General features: G+C 50.3%; 1 protein-coding gene across 1 annotated transcript in view; it reads left to right on the top strand.

Annotated features, from left to right (window-relative positions):
• The window catches only part of LOC137363792 (inactive carboxypeptidase-like protein X2), a gene marked incomplete at its 3' end in the record, with an annotated part of 161,191 nt that extends 144,758 nt beyond the window's left edge, over positions 1-16,433 (top strand). Inside the window, exon 4 of the mRNA XM_068027345.1 lies at positions 16,294-16,433. Within this exon, the coding sequence (XP_067883446.1) occupies positions 16,294-16,433 (140 nt within the window). The remainder of the gene's footprint in view (positions 1-16,293) is intronic.
• Between the last annotated feature and the right edge of the window lie 1,509 nt (positions 16,434-17,942).

Genomic DNA, 17,942 nt, shown 5'->3' with positions numbered 1-17,942 from the left:
ATGTGACTCTGGGATGTGACAGTGACTCTGGGATGTGACAGTGACTCTGGGATGTGACAGTGACTCTGGGATGTGACAGTGTCTCTGGGAATGAGATTGACAATGGGATGTGACTCTGGGATGTGACAGTGACTCTGGGATGTGACAGTGACTCTGGGATGTGACAGTGTCTCTGGGATGTGACAGTGTCTCTGGGAATGAGATTGACAATGGGATGTGACTCTGGGATGTGACAGTGACTCTGGGATGTGACAGTGACTCTGGGATGTGACAGTGTCTCTGGGATGTGACAGTGTCTCTGGGAATGAGATTGACAATGGGATGTGACTCTGGGATGTGACAGTGACTCTGGGATGTGACAGTGACTCTGGGATGTGACAGTGTCTCTGGGATGTGACAGTTTCTCTGGGAATGAGATTGACATTGGGATGTGACAGTGTCTCTGGGATGTGACAGTGTCTCTGGGAGTGAGATTGACATTGGGATGTGACAGTGTCTCTGGGATGTGACAGTGTCTCTGCGATGTGACAGTTTCTCTGGGATGTGACAGTGACTCTGGGATGTGACAGTGACTCTGGGATGTGACAGTGTCTCTGGGATGTGACAGTGATTCTGGGATGTGACAGTGTCTCTGCGATGTGACAGTTTCTCTGGGATGTGACAGTTTCTCTGGGATGTGACAGTTTCTCTGGGATGTGACAGTGTCTCTGCGATGTGACAGTGACTCTGGGATGTGACAGTGTCTCTGGGATGTGACAGTTTATCTGGGATGTGACAGTGTCTCTGGGATGTGACAGTGACTCTGGGAATGAAATTGACATTGGGATGTGACAGTGACTCTGGGATGTGACAGTGTCTCTGGGAATGAGATTGACATTGGGATGTGACAGTGTCTCTGGGATGTGACAGTGTCTCAAATGTGGCAGTGACTCTGGGATGTGACAGTGTCTTTGGGATGTGACAGGGACTCTGGGAGTGAGATTGACTCTGGGATGTGACAGTGACTCTGGGATGTGACAGTGAATCTGGGATGTGACAGTGAATCTGGGATGTGACAGTGACTCTGGGATGTGACAGTGTCTCTGGGAATGAGATGTTCATTGGGATGTGGCAGTGTCTTTGGGATGTGACAGTGTCTCTGGGATGTGACAGTGTCTCTGGGATGTGACAGTGTCTCTGGGATGTGACAGAGACTCTGGGATGTGACAGTGTCTCTGGGATGTGACAGTTTCTCTGGGATGTGACAGTGACTCTGTGATGTGACAGTTTCTCTGGGATGTGACAGTGTCTCTGGGATGTGACAGTGACTCTGTGATGTGACAGTTTCTCTGGGATGTGACAGTGACTCTGGGAATGGGATGTGACTTTGGGATGTGACTCTGGGATGTGACAGTGACTCTGGGATGTGACAGTTTCTCTGGGATGTGACAGTGACTCTGGGATGTGACAGTGTCTCTGGGATGTGACAGTGTCAGTTGGATGTGACAGTGTCTCTGTGATGTGACAGTGTCTCTGGGAGTGAGAGTAACTCTGGGCTGTTACAGTGTCTCAAATGTGGCAGTGACTCTTGGATGTGACAGTGTCTCTGGGAATGAGATTGACAATGGGATGTGACTCTGGGATGTGACAGTGTCTCTGGGATGTGACAGTGACTCTGGGATGTGACAGTGACTCTGGGTTGTGACAGTGTCTCTGGGAATGAGATTGACAATGGGATGTGACTCTGGGATGTGACAGTGACTCTGGGATGTGACAGTGACTCTGGGATGTGACAGTGTCTCTGGGAATGAGATTGACAATGGGATGTGACTCTGGGATGTGACAGTGACTCTGGGATGTGACAGTTTCTCTGGGATGTGACAGTGACTCTGGGATGTGACAGTGTCTCTGGGATGTGACAGTTTCTCTGGGAATGAGATTGACATTGGGATGTGACAGTGTCTCTGGGATGTGACAGTGTCTCTGGGAGTGAGATTGACATTGGGATGTGACAGTGTCTCTGGGATGTGACAGTGTCTCTGCGATGTGACAGTTTCTCTGGGATGTGACAGTGACTCTGGGATGTGACAGTGACTCTGGGATGTGACAGTGTCTCTGGGATGTGACAGTTTCTCTGGGATGTGACAGTGATTCTGGGATGTGACAGTGTCTCTGGGATGTGACAGTTTCTCTGGGATGTGACAGTTTCTCTGGGATGTGACAGTGACTCTGGGAATGAAATTGACATTGGGATGTGACAGTGACTCTGGGATGTGACAGTGTCTCTGGGAATGAGATTGACATTGGGATGTGACAGTGTCTCTGGGATGTGACAGTGTCTCAAATGTGGCAGTGACTCTGGGATGTGACAGTGTCTTTGGGATGTGACAGGGACTCTGGGAGTGAGATTGACTCTGGGATGTGACAGTGACTCTGGGATGTGACAGTGACTCTGGAATGTGACAGTGTCTCTGGGTTGTGACAGTGTCTCTGGGAATGAGATTGACAATGGGATGTGACTCTGGGATGTGACAGTGTCTCTGGGATGTGACAGGGACTCTGGGAGTGAGATTGACTCTGGGATGTGACAGTGACTCTGGGATGTGACAGTGAATCTGGGATGTGACAGTGTCTCTGGGATGTGACAGTGTCTCTGGGATGTGACAGTGTCTCTGGGATGTGACAGTGTCTCTGGGAATGAGATGTTCATTGGGATGTGGCAGTGTCTTTGGGATGTGGCAGTGTCTTTGGGATGTGACAGTGTCTCTGGGATGTGACAGTGTCTCTGGGATGTGACAGTGACTCTTGGATGTGAAAGTGTCTCTGGGATGTGACAGTGACTCTGGGATGTGACAGTGTCTCTGGGATGTGACAGTTTCTCTGGGATGTGACAGTGACTCTGTGATGTGACAGTTTCTCTGGGATGTGACAGTGACTCTAGGATGTGACAGTGTCTCTGGGATGTGACAGTGACTCTGTGATGTGACAGTTTCTCTGGGATGTGACAGTGACTCTGGGAATGGGATGTGACTTTGGGATGTGACTCTAGGATGTGACAGTGACTCTGGGATGTGACAGTTTCTCTGGGATGTGACAGTGACTCTGGGATGTGACAGTGTCTCTGGGATGTGACAGTGTCAGTTGGATGTGACAGTGACTCTGGGATGTGACAGTGTCTCTGTGATGTGACAGTGTCTCTGGGAGTGAGAGTAACTCTGGGCTGTTACAGTGTCTCAAATGTGGCAGTGACTCTTGGATGTGACAGTGTCTCTGGGAATGAGATTGACAATGGGATGTGACTCTGGGATGTGACAGTGTCTCTGGGATGTGACAGTGACTCTGGGATGTGACAGTGACTCTGGGTTGTGACAGTGTCTCTGGGAATGAGATTGACAATGGGATGTGACTCTGGGAATGAGATTGACAATGGGATGTGACTCTGGGATGTGACAGTGACTCTGGGATGTGACAGTGACTCTGGGATGTGACAGTGTCTCTGGGATGTGACAGTGTCTCTGGGAATGAGATTGACAATGGGATGTGACTCTGGGATGTGACAGTGACTCTGGGATGTGACAGTGACTCTGGGATGTGACAGTTTCTCTGGGGTGTGACAGTGACTCTGTGATGTGACAGTTTCTCTGGGATGTGACAGTGACTCTGGGATGTGACAGTGTCTCTGGGATGTGACAGTGACTCTGTGATGTGACAGTTTCTCTGGGATGTGACAGTGACTCTGTGATGTGACAGTTTCTCTGGGATGTGACAGTGACTCTAGGATGTGACAGTGTCTCTGGGATGTGACAGTGACTCTGTGATGTGACAGTTTCTCTGGGATGTGACAGTGACTCTGGGAATGGGATGTGACTTTGGGATGTGACTCTGGGATGTGACAGTGACTCTGGGATGTGACAGTTTCTCTGGGATGTGACAGTGACTCTGGGATGTGACAGTGTCTCTGGGATGTGACAGTGTCAGTTGGATGTGACAGTGACTCTGGGATGTGACAGTTTCTCTGGGATGTGACAGTGACTCTGGGATGTGACAGTGTCTCTGGGATGTGACAGTGTCTCTGGGATGTGACAGTGTCTCTGGGAATGAGATTGACAATGGGATGTGACAGTGACTCTGGGATGTGACAGTTTCTCTGGGATGTGACAGTGACTCTGTGATGTGACAGTTTCTCTGGGATGTGACAGTGACTCTGGGATGTGACAGTGTCTCTGGGATGTGACAGTGACTCTGTGATGGGACAGTTTCTCTGGGATGTGATAGTGACTCTGGGATGTGACAGTGTCTCTGGGATGTGACAGTGACTCTGGGATGTGACAGTGTCTCTGGGATGTGACAGTGACTCTGTGATGTGACAGTTTCTCTGGGATGTGACAGTGACTCTGGGATGTGACAGTGTCTCTGGGATGTGACAGTGACTCTGTGATGGGACAGTTTCTCTGGGATGTGACAGTGACTCTGGGATGTGACAGTGTCTCTGGGAATGAGATTGACATTGGGATGTGACAGTGTCTCTGGGATGTGACAGTGTCTCTGGGAATGAGATTGACATTGGGATGTGACAGTGTCTCTGCGATGTGACAGTTTCTCTGGGATGTGACAGTGACTCTGGGATGTGACAGTGTCTCTGGGAATGAGATTGACATTGGGATGTGACAGTCTCTCTGGGATGTGACAGTGTCTCTGCGATGTGACAGTTTCTCTGGGATGTGACAGTGACTCTGGGATGTGACAGTGTCTCTGGGAATGAGATTGACATTGGGATGTGACAGTGTCTCTGGGATGTGACAGTGTCTCTGGGATGTGACAGTGTCTCTGCGATGTGACAGTTTCTCTGGGATGTGACAGTGACTCTGGGATGTGACAGTGACTCTGGGATGTGACAGTGTCTCTGGGATGTGACAGTTTCTCTGGGATGTGACAGTGATTCTGGGATGTGACAGTGTCTCTGCGATGTGACAGTTTCTCTGGGATGTGACAGTGTCTCTGCGATGTGACAGTTTCTCTGGGATGTGACAGTGACTCTGGGATGTGACAGTGTCTCTGGGATGTGACAGTTTCTCTGGGATGTGACAGTGTCTCTGGGATGTGACAGTGACTCTGGGAATGAGATTGACATTGGGATGTGACAGTGACTCTGGGATGTGACAGTGTCTCTGGGAATGAGATTGACATTGGGATGTGACAGTGTCTCTGGGATGTGACAGTGTCTCAAATGTGGCAGTGACTCTTGGATGTGACAGTGTCTTTGGGATGTGACAGGGACTCTGGGAGTGAGATTGACTCTGGGTTGTGACAGTGTCTCTGGGAATGAGATTGACAATGGGATGTGACTCTGGGATGTGACAGTGACTCTGGGAGTGAGATTGACTCTGGGAAGTGACAGTTTCTCTGGGATGTGACAGTGTCTCTGGGAATGAGATTGACAATGGGATGTGACTCTGGGATGTGACAGTGACTCTGGGAGTGAGATTGACTCTGGGATGTGACAGTTTCTCTGGGATGTGACAGTGTCTCTGGGAATGAGATTGAGATTGGGATGTGACAGTGTCTGTGGGATGTGACAGTGTCTCTGCGATGTGACAGTGTCTGTGGGATGTGACAGTGTCTCAAATGTGGCAGTGACTCTTGGATGTGACAGTGTCTTTGGGATGTGACAGGGACTCTGGGAGTGAGATTGACTCTGGGATGTGACAGTGACTCTGGCATGTGACAGTGAATCTGGGATGTGACAGTGAATCTGGGATGTGACAGTGACTCTGTGATGTGACAGTGTCTCAAATGTGGCAGTGACTCTTGGATGTGACAGTGTCTTTGGGATGTGACAGGGACTCTGGGATGTGACAGTGTCTCTGTGATGTGACAGTTTCTCTGGGATGTGACAGTGTCTCTGGGATGTAAGTGTGTCTCTGGGATGTGAGTGTGTCTCTGGGAATGCGATTGAAAATGGGATGTGACTCTGGGATGTGACAGTGTCTCTGGGATGTGACAGTGTCTCTGGGATGTGACAGTGACTCTTGGATGTGACAGTGTCTTTGGGATGTGACAGTGTCTCTGGGATGTGACAGTGACTCTGGGAATGAGATTGACAATGGGATGTGACTCTGGGATGTGACAGTGACTCTGGGATGTGACAGTTTCTCTGGGATGTGACAGTGACTCTGGGATGTGACAGTGTCTCTGCGATGTGACAGTGACTCTGGGATGTGACAGTGACTCTGGGATGTGACAGTGACTCTGGGATGTGACAGTGTCTCTGGGATGTGACAGTTTCTCTGGGATGTGACAGTGATTCTGGGATGTGACAGTGGCTCTGCGATGTGACAGTTTCTCTGGGATGTGACAGTGTCTCTGGGATGTGACAGTTTCTCTGGGATGTGACAGTGTCTCTGGGATGTGACAGTGACTCTGGGAATGAAATTGACATTGGGATGTGACAGTGACTCTGGGATGTGACAGTGTCTCTGGGAATGAGATTGACATTGGGATGTGACAGTGTCTCTGGGATGTGACAGTGTCTCTGGGATGTGACAGTGTCTCAAATGTGGCAGTGACTCTTGGATGTGACAGTGTCTTTGGGATGTGACAGGGACTCTGGGAGTGAGATTGACTCTGGGATGTGACAGTGTCTCTGTGATGTGACAGTTTCTCTGGGATGTGACAGTGACTCTGGGAATGAGATTGACATTGGGATGTGACAGTGTCTCTGGGATGTGACAGTGTCTCTGGGATGTGACAGTGTCTCAAATGTGGCAGTGACTCTTGGATGTGACAGTGTCTCTGTGATGTGACAGTTTCTCTGGGATGTGACAGTGTCTCTGGGATGTGACAGTGTCTCAAATGTGGCAGTGACTCTGGGATGTGACAGTGTCTCTGGGATGTGACAGTGTCTCTGGGATGTGACAGTGTCTCAAATGTGGCAGTGACTCTTGGATGTGACAGTGTCTTTGGGATGTGACAGGGACTCTGGGAGTGAGATTGACTTTGGGATGTGACAGTGACTCTGGGATGTGACAGTGAATCTGGGATGTGACAGTGAATCTGGGATGTGACAGTGACTCTGTGATGTGACAGTTTCTCTGGGATGTGACACTGACTCTGGGAATGAGATTGACAATGGGATGTGACTCTGGGATGTGACTCTGGGATGTGACAGTGACTCTGGGATGTGACAGTTTCTCTGGGATGTGACAGTGACTCTGGGATGTGACAGTGTCTCTGGGATGTGACAGTGTCTCTGGGATGTGACAGTGTCTCTGGGAATGAGATGTTCATTGGGATGTGGCAGTGTCTTTGGGATGTGGCAGTGTCTTTGGGATGTGGCAGTGTCTTTGGGATGTGACAGTGTCTCTGGGATGTGACAGTGTCTCTGGGATGTGACAGTGACTCTTGGATGTGAAAGTGTCTCTGGGATGTGACAGTTTCTCTGGGATGTGACAGTGACTCTGTGATGTGACAGTTTCTCTGGGATGTGACAGTGACTCTAGGATGTGACAGTGTCTCTGGGATGTGACAGTGACTCTGTGATGTGACAATTTCTCTGGGATGTGACAGTGACTCTGGGAATGAGATTGACAATGGGATGTGACTCTGGGATGTGACTCTGGGATGTGACAGTGACTCTGGGATGTGACAGTTTCTCTGGGATGTGACAGTGACTCTGGGATGTGACAGTGTCTCTGGGATGTGACAGTGTCTCTGGGAATGAGATTGACATTGGGATGTGACAGTGTCTCTGGGATGTGACAGTGTCTCTGGGATGTGACAGTGACTCTGGGATGTGACAGTGACTCTGGGATGTGACAGTGACTCTGGGATGTGACAGTTTCTCTGGGATGTGACAGTGTCTCAAATGTGGCAGTGACTCTTGGATGTGACAGTGTCTTTGGGATGTGACAGGGACTCTGGGAGTGAGATTGACTCTGGGATGTGACAGTGACTCTGGGATGTGACAGTGACTCTGGGATGTGACAGTGTCTCTGGGTTGTGACAGTGTCTCTGGGAATGAGATTGACAATGGGATGTGACTCTGGGATGTGACAGTGACTCTGGGATGTGACAGTGTCTCTGGGAATGAGATTGAGATTGGGATGTGACAGTGTCTCTGGGATGTGACAGTGTCTCTGCGATGTGACAGTGTCTTTGGGATGTGACAGTGTCTCAAATGTGGCAGTGTCTCTTGGATGTGACAGTGTCTTTGGGATGTGACAGGGACTCTGGGAGTGAGATTGACTCTGGGATGTGACAGTGACTCTGGGATGTGACAGTGAATCTGGGATGTGACAGTGAATCTGGGATGTGACAGTGTCTCTGGGATGTGACAGTGTCTCTGGGATGTGACAGTGTCTCTGCGATGTGACAGTGTGTTTGGGATGTGACAGTGTCTCAAATGTGGCAGTGTCTCTTGGATGCGACAGTGTCTTTGGGATGTGACAGGGACTCTGGGAGTGAGATTGACTCTGGGATGTGACAGTGAATCTGGGATGTGACAGTGAATCTGGGATGTGACAGTGAATCTGGGATGTGACAGTGACTCTGGGATGTGACAGTGACTCTGGGATGTGACAGTGAATCTGGGATGTGACAGTGAATCTGGGATGTGACAGTGTCTCTGGGATGTGACAGTGACTCTGTGATGTGACAGTGTCTCTGCGATGTGACAGTGTCTTTGGGATGTGACAGGGACTCTGGGAGTGAGATTGACTCTGGGATGTGACAGTGACTCTGTGATGTGACAGTGTCTCTGGGATGTAAGTGTGTCTCTGGGATGTGAGTGTGTCTCTGGGAATGCGATTGACAATGGGATGTGACTCTGGGATGTGGCAGTGTCTCTGGGATGTGAAAGTGTCTCTGGGATGTGACAGTGTCTCTGGGATGTGACAGAGACTCTGGGATGTGACAGTTTCTCTGGGATGTGACAGTGACTCTGTGATGTGACAGTGTCTCTGGGATGTGACAGTGTCTCTGGGATGTGACAGAGACTCTGGGATGTGACAGTGTCTCTGGGATGTGACAGAGACTCTGGGATGTGACAGTGTCTCTGGGATGTGACAGTTTCTCTGGGATGTGACAGAGACTCTGCGATGTGACAGTGTCTCTGGGATGTGACAGAGACTCTGCGATGTGACAGTGTCTCTGGGATGTGACAGAGACTCTGGGATGTGACAGTGTCTCTGGGATGTGACAGTTTCTCTGGGATGTGACAGTGACTCTGGGAATGAGATTGACAATGGGATGTGACTCTGGGATGTGACTCTGGGATGTGACAGTGACTCTGGGATGTGACAGTTTCTCTGGGATGTGACAGTGACTCTGGGATGTGACAGTTTCTCTGGGATGTGACAGTGACTCTGGGAATGAGATTGACAATGGGATGTGACTCTGGGATGTGACTCTGGGATGTGACAGTGACTCTGGGATGTGACAGTTTCTCTGGGATGTGACAGTGACTCTGGGATGTGACAGTGTCTCTGGGAATGAGATTGACATTGGGCTGTGACAGTGTCTCTGGGATGTGACAGTGTCTCTGGGAATGAGATTGACATTGGGATGTGACAGTGTCTCTGGGATGTGACAGTTTCTCTGGGATGTGACAGTGACTCTGGGATGTGACAGTGTCTCTGGGATGTGACAGTTTCTCTGGGATGTGACAGTGATTCTGCGATGTGACAGTTTCTCTGGGATGTGACAGTGACTCTGGGATGTGACAGTGTCTCTGGGATGTGACAGTTTCTCTGGGATGTGACAGTGTCTCTGGGATGTGACAGTGACTCTGGGAATGAGATTGACATTGGGATGTGACAGTGACTCTGGGATGTGACAGTGTCTCTGGGAATGAGATTGACATTGGGATGTGACAGTGACTCTGGGATGTGACAGTGTCTCTGGGATGTGACAGTGTCTCAAATGTGGCAGTGACTCTTGGATGTGACAGTGTCACTGGGATGTGACATTGACTCTGTGATGTGACAGTTTCTCTGGGATGTGACAGTGACTCTGGGAATGAGATTGACAATGGGATGTGACTCTGGGATGTGACTCTGGGATGTGACAGTGACTCTGGGATGTGACAGTTTCTCTGGGATGTGACAGTGACTCTGGGATGTGACAGTGTCTCTGGGAATGAGATTGACATTGGGCTGTGACAGTGTCTCTGGGATGTGACAGTGTCTCTGGGAATGAGATTGACATTGGGATGTGACAGTGTCTCTGGGATGTGACAGTTTCTCTGGGATGTGACAGTGACTCTGGGATGTGACAGTGTCTCTGGGATGTGACAGTGTCTCTGGGATGTGACAGTGACTCTGGGAATGAGATTGACATTGGGATGTGACAGTGACTCTGGGATGTGACAGTGTCTCTGGGATGTGACAGTGTCTCAAATGTGGCAATGACTCTTGGATGTGACAGTGTCTTTGGGATGTGACAGGGACTCTGGGAGTGAGATTGACTCTGGGATGTGACAGTGACTCTGGGATGTGACAGTGACTCTGGGATGTGACAGTGTCTCTGGGAATGAGATGTTCATTGGGATGTGGCAGTGTCTTTGGGATGTGACAGTGTCTCTGGGATGTGACAGTGACTCTGGGATGTGACAGTGACTCTGGGATGTGAAAGTGTCTCTGGGATGTGACAGAGACTCTGGGATGTGACAGAGACTCTGGGATGTGACAGTGTCTCTGGGATGTGACAGTGAATCTGGGATGTGACAGTGACTCTGGGTTGTGACAGTGACTCTGGGAATGAGATTTTCATTGGGATGTGGCAGTGTCTTTGGGATGTGACAGTGTCTCTGGGATGTGGCAGTGTCTCTGGGATGTGACAGTGACTCTTGGATGTGAAAGTGTCTCTGGGATGTGACAGTGTCTCTGGGATGTGACAGAGACTCTGGGATGTGACAGTGTCTCTGGGATGTGACAGTTTCTCTGGGATGTGACAGTGACTCTGTGATGTGACAGTGACTCTGTGATGTGACAGTTTCTCTGGGATGTGACAGTGACTCTGGGATGTGACAGTGTCTCTGGGATGTGACAGTGTCTCTGGGATGTGACAGTGTCTCTGGGATGTGACAGTTTCTCTGGGATGTGACAGTGACTCTGTGATGTAACAGTGACTCTGTGATGTGACAGTTTCTCTGGGATGTGACAGTTTCTCTGGGATGTGACAGTGTCTCTGGGATGTGACAGTGTCTCTGGGAATGAGATTGACATTGGGATGTGACAGTGTCTCTGGGATGTGACAGTTTCTCTGGGATGTGACAGTGACTCTGGGATGTGACAGTGTCTCTGGGATGTGACAGTTTCTCTGGGATGTGACAGTGATTCTGGGATGTGACAGTGTCTCTGCGATGTGACAGTTTCTCTGGGATGTGACAGTGTCTCTGCGATGTGACAGTTTCTCTGGGGTGTGACAGTGACTCTGGGATGTGACAGTGTCTCTGGGATGTGACAGTTTCTCTGGGATGTGACAGTGTCTCTGGGATGTGACAGTGACTCTGGGAATGAGATTGACATTGGGATGTGACAGTGACTCTGGGAATGAGATTGACATTGGGATGTGACAGTGACTCTGGGAATGAGATTGACATTGGGATGTGACAGTTTCTCTGGGAATGAGATTGACATTGGGATGTGACAGTGTCTCTGGGATGTGACAGTTTCTCTGGGATGTGACAGTGTCTCTGGGATGTGACAGTGACTCTGGGAATGAGATTGACATTGGGATGTGACAGTGTCTCTGGGAATGAGATTGACATTGGGATGTGACAGTGTCTCTGGGATGTGACAGTGTCTCAAATGTGGCAGTGACTCTTGGATGTGACAGTGTCTTTGGGATGTGACAGGGACTCTGGGAGTGAGATTGACTCTGGGATGTGACAGTGACTCTGGGATGTGACAGTGACTCTGGGATGTGACAGTGTCTCTGGGTTGTGACAGTGTCTCTGGGAATGAGATTGACAATGGGATGTGACTCTGGGATGTGACAGTGACTCTGGGAGTGAGATTGACTCTGGGATGTGACAGTTTCTCTGGGATGTGACAGTGTCTCTGGGAATGAGATTGAGATTGGGATGTGACAGTGTCTCTGGGATGTGACAGTGTCTTTGGGATGTGACAGTGTCTCAAATGTGGCAGTGACTCTGGGATGTGACAGTGAATCTGGGATGTGACAGTGACTCTGTGATGTGACAGTGTCTCTGGGATGTAAGTGTGTCTCTGGGATGTGAGTGTGTCTCTGGGAATGAGATTGACAATGGGATGTGACTCTGGGATGTGACAGTGACTCTGGGATGTGACAGTGACTCTGGGATGTGACAGTGAATCTGGGATGTGACAGTGTCTCTGGGATGTGACAGTGTCTCAAATGTGGCAGTGACTCTTGGATGTGACAGTGTCTTTGGGATGTGACAGGGACTCTGGGAGTGAGATTGACTCTGGGATGTGACAGTGACTCTGGGATGTGACAGTGACTCTGGGATGTGACAGGGACTCTGGGAGTGAGATTGACTCTGGGATGTGACAGTGACTCTGGGATGTGACAGTGACTCTGGGATGTGACAGTGTCTGTGGGTTGTGACAGTGACTCTGGGAATGAGATGTTCATTGGGATGTGGCAGTGTCTTTGGGATGTGACAGTGTCTCTGGGATGTGACAGTGTCTCTGGGATGTGACAGTGTCTCTGGGATGTGTCAGTGACTCTTGGATGTGAAAGTGTCTCTGGGACGTGAGTTTCCCTGGGACGTTACAGTTTCTGTGGGACGTGACAGTCTCTCTGGGACGTAGCAGTGTCTCTGGGATGTGACAGTGTCTCTGGGATGTGACAGTGTCTCTGGGACCTGACAGTGATTCTGGGACGTGACTGTGTCTCTGGGACGTGACTGTGTCTCTGGGACGTGACAGTGTCTCTGGGACGTGACAGTGATTCTGGGACGTGACTGTGTCTCTGGGATGTGACTGTGTCTCTGGGATGTGACTGTGTCTCTGGGATGTGACGGTGTCTATGGATGTGACGGTGTCTCTGGGATGTGACAGTGTCTCTGGGATGTGAAAGTGTCTCTTGGATGTGACAGTGTCTCTGGGATGTGACGGTGTCTCTGTGATGTGACAGTGACTCTGCGATGTGACAGTGTCTCTGGGATGTGAGTGTGTCTCTGAGATGTGACAGTTTCTCTGGGATGTGACGGTGTCTCTGTGATGTGACAGTGACTCTGCGATGTGACAGTGTCTCTGGGATGTGAGTGTGTCTCTGAGATGTGACAGTTTCTCTGGGATGTGACAGTAACTCTGGGATGTGACAGTGAATCTGGGATGTGACAGTGACTCTGTGATGTGACAGTGAATCTGGGATGTGACAGTGTCTCTGATATGTGACAGTGTCTCTGGGATATGACAGTGTCTCTGATATGTGACAGTGTCTCTGGGATGTGACAGTGATGCTGGGATGTGACAGTGTCTCTGGGATGTGACAGTGTCTCTGATATGTGACAGTGTCTCTGGGATGTGACAGTGTCTCTGGGATGTGACAGTGTCTCAAATGTGGCAGTGACTCTGGGATGTGACAGTGACTCTGGGATGTGACAGTGACTCTGGGATGTGACAGTGTCTTTGGGATGTGACAGTGACTCTGGGATGTGACAGTGACTCTGGGATGTGACAGTGTCTCTGGGTTGTGACAGTGACTCTGGGAATGAGATGTTCATTGGGATGTGGCAGTGTCTTTTGGATGTGACAGTGACTCTGGGATGTGACAGTGTCTCTGGGATGTGTCAGTGACTCTGCGATGTGACGGTGACTCTGGGATGTGACAGTGTCTCTGGGATGTGACAGTGACTCTGGGATGTGACGGTGACTCTGGGATGTGACAGTGACTCTGGGATGTGACAGTGACTCTGGGATGTGACAGTGTCTCTGGGATGTGACGGTGACTCTGGGATGTGACGGTGACTCTGGGATGTGACGGTGACTCTGGGACGTGACTGTGTCTCTGGGACGTGGCAGTGTCTCTGGGACGTGACAGTGATTCTGGGACGTGACAGTGTCTCTGGGACGTGGCAGTTTCTCTGGGACGTGGCAGTTTCTCTGGGACGTGGCAGTTTCTCTGGGACGTGACAGTGTCTCTGGGACGTGACAGTGATTCTGGGACGTGACAGTGCCTCTGGGACGTGACTGTGTCTCTGGGACGTGGCAGTGTCTCTGGGACGTGACTGTGTCTCTGGGACCTGACAGTGATTCTGGGACGTGACTGTGTCTCTGGGACGTGACTGTGTCTCTGGGACGTGACTGTGTCTCTGGGACGTGACAGTGTCTCTGGGACGTGACAGTCTCTCTGGGACGTGGCAGTGTCTCTGGGACGTGGCAGTGTCTCTGGGACGTGGCAGTGTCTGGGACGTGGCAGTGTTTCTGGGATGTGACAGTGTCTCTGGGATGTGACAGTGTCTCTGGGATGTGGCAGTGTCTCTGGGATGTAACAGTGCCTCTGGGATGTGGCAGTGTCTCTGGGATGTGACAGTGTCTCTGGGATGTAGCAGTGTCTCTGGGATGTGACAGTGTCTCTGGGATGTAGCAGTGTCTCTGGGATGTGACAGTGTCTCTGTGATGTGACAGTGTCTCTGGGATGTGACAGTGTCTCTGGGATGTGACAGTGTCTCTGGGATGTAGCAGTGTCTCTGGGGTGTGGCAGTGTCTCTGGGATGTGAAAGTGTCTCTGGGATGTAGCAGTGTCTCTGGGATGTGACAGTGTCTCTGGGATGTGACAGTGTCTCTGGGATGTAGCAGTGTCTCTGGGATGTGACAGTGTCTGTGGGGTGTTACAGTGTCTGTGGGGTGTTACAGTGTCTGTGGGGTGTTACAGTGTCTGTGGGATGTGACAGTGACTCTGGGATGTGACAGTGTCTCTGGGATGTGTCAGTGACTCTGCGATGTGACGGTGACTCTGGGATGTGACAGTGTCTCTGGGATGTGACAGTGACTGGGATGTGACAGTGTCTCTGGGATGTGACAGTGTCTCTGGGATGTGACGGTGACTCTGGGATGTGACGGTGACTCTGGGATGTGACGGTGACTCTGGGATGTGACAGAGACTCTGGGACGTGACTGTGTCTCTGGGACGTGACAGTGATTCTGGGACGTGACAGTGTCTCTGGGACGTGGCAGTTTCTCTGGGACGTTACAGTTTCTGTGGGACGTGACAGTGTCTCTGGGACGTGACAGTGTCTCTGGGACGTGACAGTGATTCTGGGACGTGACAGTGTCTCTGGGACGTGGCAGTTTCTCTGGGACGTGACAGTTTCCCTGGGACGTTACAGTTTCTGTGGGACGTGACAGTGTCTCTGGGACGTGACAGTGCCTCTGGGACGTGACTGTGTCTCTGGGACGTGACTGTGTCTCTGGGACGTGGCAGTGTCTCTGGGACGTGACTGTGTCTCTGGGACGTGACTGTGTCTCTGGGACGTGGCAGTGTCTCTGGGACGTGACTGTGTCTCTGGGACGTGACTGTGTCTCTGGGACGTGACAGTGTCTCTGGGACGTGGCAGTCTCTCTGGGACGTGGCAGTGTCTCTGGGACGTGACAGTGTCTCTGGGACGTGGCAGTGTCTCTGGGACGTGGCAGTGTTTCTGGGACGTGACAGTGTCTCTGGGATGTGACAGTGTCTCTGGGATGTAGCAGTGTCTCTGGGATGTGACAGTGCCTCTGGGATGTGACAGTGCCTCTGGGATGTAGCAGTGTCTCTGGGATGTGACAGTGTCTCTGGGATGTGACAGTGTCTCTGGGATGTGACAGTGTCTCTGGGATGTGACAGTGTCTCTGGGATGTAGCAGTGTCTCTGGGATGTGACAGTGTCTCTGGGATGTAGCAGTGTCTCTGGGATGTGACAGTGTCTCTGGGATGTGACAGTGTCTCTGGGATGTAGCAGTGTCTCTGGGATGTGAAAGTGTCTCTGGGATGTAGCAGTGTCTCTGGGATGTAGCAGTGTCTCTGGGATGTGACAGTGTCTCTGGGATGTGACAGTGTCTCTGGGATGTAGCAGTGTCTCTGGGATGTGACAGTGTCTCTGGGATGTGACAGTGTCTGTGGGGTGTTACAGTGTCTGTGGGGTGTTACAGTGTCTGTGGGATGTGACAGTGTCTCTGGGATGTGACAGTGTCTGTGGGGTGTTACAGTGTCTGTGGGGTGTTACAGTGTCTGTGGGATGTGACAGTGTCTCTGGGATGTGACAGTGTCTGTGGGGTCTGGCAGTGTTTGTTTAGCTGTTACAGTCCAAGTGTTGGGTTCCGGGGTTTTCATACTGAGTTGTGTGTTCCAGGCTGGAATTGAAGAGGGTGATTTCTATGATGGTGCCTGGTGTGCTGGAATTGACAACTCCAGGCAGTGGCTGCAGATTGATTCTGGACGGTTGACGAAGTTCACAGGGATTATCAGCCAGGGCAGGAACTCAGTCTGGAGGTGAGTAATAGGCAAAATTTCTCTTCCCATCTCTTTCAGTCCGCAGATATACAATGTCTGTTCTGATTAATCAGTCTCAGCTGTAGCACCCTGCAAATTATTCGAGAGAGTGTGAGAGAGAGAGATTCTGTTACAGGTAGCGAGGGAGAGGGTGTTGCAGAGAGAGAGAGAGAGGTTGTTGCACAGAGAGAGAGAGAGAGTTTTGCAGAGAGAGAGAGAGAGTTTTGCAGAGAGAGAGAGAGAGTTTTGCAGAGAGAGAGAGAGGGTGTTGCAGACAGAGAGGGTGTTGCAGAGCGAAAGAGTGTTGCAGAGAGAGAGAGATGGAGTGACAGAGAGAGACAGCTGTCAGAGGGAGAGAGAGTGGGTGTCAGAGTGTGAGAAACGTAGCCCACTTGATAATAATTTACACCAAGTCAAACTCTGAAGAAGTAAGTTTATTTAACGGTCTTGCAAGATCGGGTGTCCTACAAGCAGGCACACCCATCAACATATTCAGTTCATGTTTATACAATACAAATCCATTTGTCCACGCCTTTATTTTACATTATTGGTTATAACGTATTATGACACTAACCTATCCTATGGTTGCTACATTCTCCTCCTCTGTTTACTTCTCCCCCTACTCTAACTTTCTAGCCCCTAACTCTTGTTTTTGTTTTACCTTATTTGGCTCTCCATTATGTGTTTTAACTTGCAGCTGTCAGCCTTTATCTTAGTGGGGCAGTTTCTTATTCACTACATCCTTTGTTCTAACTCTTGCTGTTTCTCTTTTATCTGCCTAAGCACAATTTTTAATTGATGTACTGTCCCAAGGTCTCCACTTACATACCCTTATCAATTCTTTGTCAGTGATGTACTGTCCCAAGGTCTCCACTGACATATCCTTATCAGTTCTCTTTTTCAGTGATTTCATTATGTTGTGCACAAATGACTTCTTGGTAACTTTCCACAAGCTGTAGAAACAACATTACAGTATTTCTTATTCTCACAAGAGGGAGAGAGAGAAGGTGTTACAGAGAGCGAGAGGGTGTTGCAGAGAGAGAGAGGGTGTTGCACAGAGAGCGAGAAGGTGTTGCAGAGAGAGAGAGAGAGTTTTGCAGAGAGAGAGGGTGTTGCAGAGAGAGGGAGAGGGTGTTGCAGAGAGAGAGGTTGTTGCACAGAGAGAGAGAGAGTTTTGCAGAGAGAGAGAGGGTGTTGCAGAGAGAGAGAGAGAGTTTTGCAGAGAGAGAGAGAGAGTTTTGCAGAGAGAGAGGGTGTTGCAGAGAGAGAGAGAGGTTGTTGCACAGAGAGAGAGAGGGTGTTGCAGAGAGAGAGAGGGTGTTGCAGAGAGAGAGAGAGGGTGTTGCAGAGAGAGGGAGAGGGTGTTGCAGAGAGAGAGGGGGTGTGGCAGAGAGAGAGGGGGTGTTGCAGAGAGAGAGAGGGTGTTGCAGAGAGAGAGAGGGTGTTGCAGAGAGAGAGAGAGGGTGTTGCAGAGAGAGAGAGAGGGTGTTGCAGAGAGAGAGAGAGGTT

The sequence above is a fragment of the Heterodontus francisci genome, unplaced genomic scaffold, assembly GCF_036365525.1.
Source record: "Heterodontus francisci isolate sHetFra1 unplaced genomic scaffold, sHetFra1.hap1 HAP1_SCAFFOLD_1081, whole genome shotgun sequence".
In the NCBI taxonomy this organism is placed as follows: domain Eukaryota; kingdom Metazoa; phylum Chordata; class Chondrichthyes; order Heterodontiformes; family Heterodontidae; genus Heterodontus; species Heterodontus francisci.
Note: the sequence above shows the minus strand (reverse complement) of the source record. Positions and strands in the feature narration are given on the sequence as shown.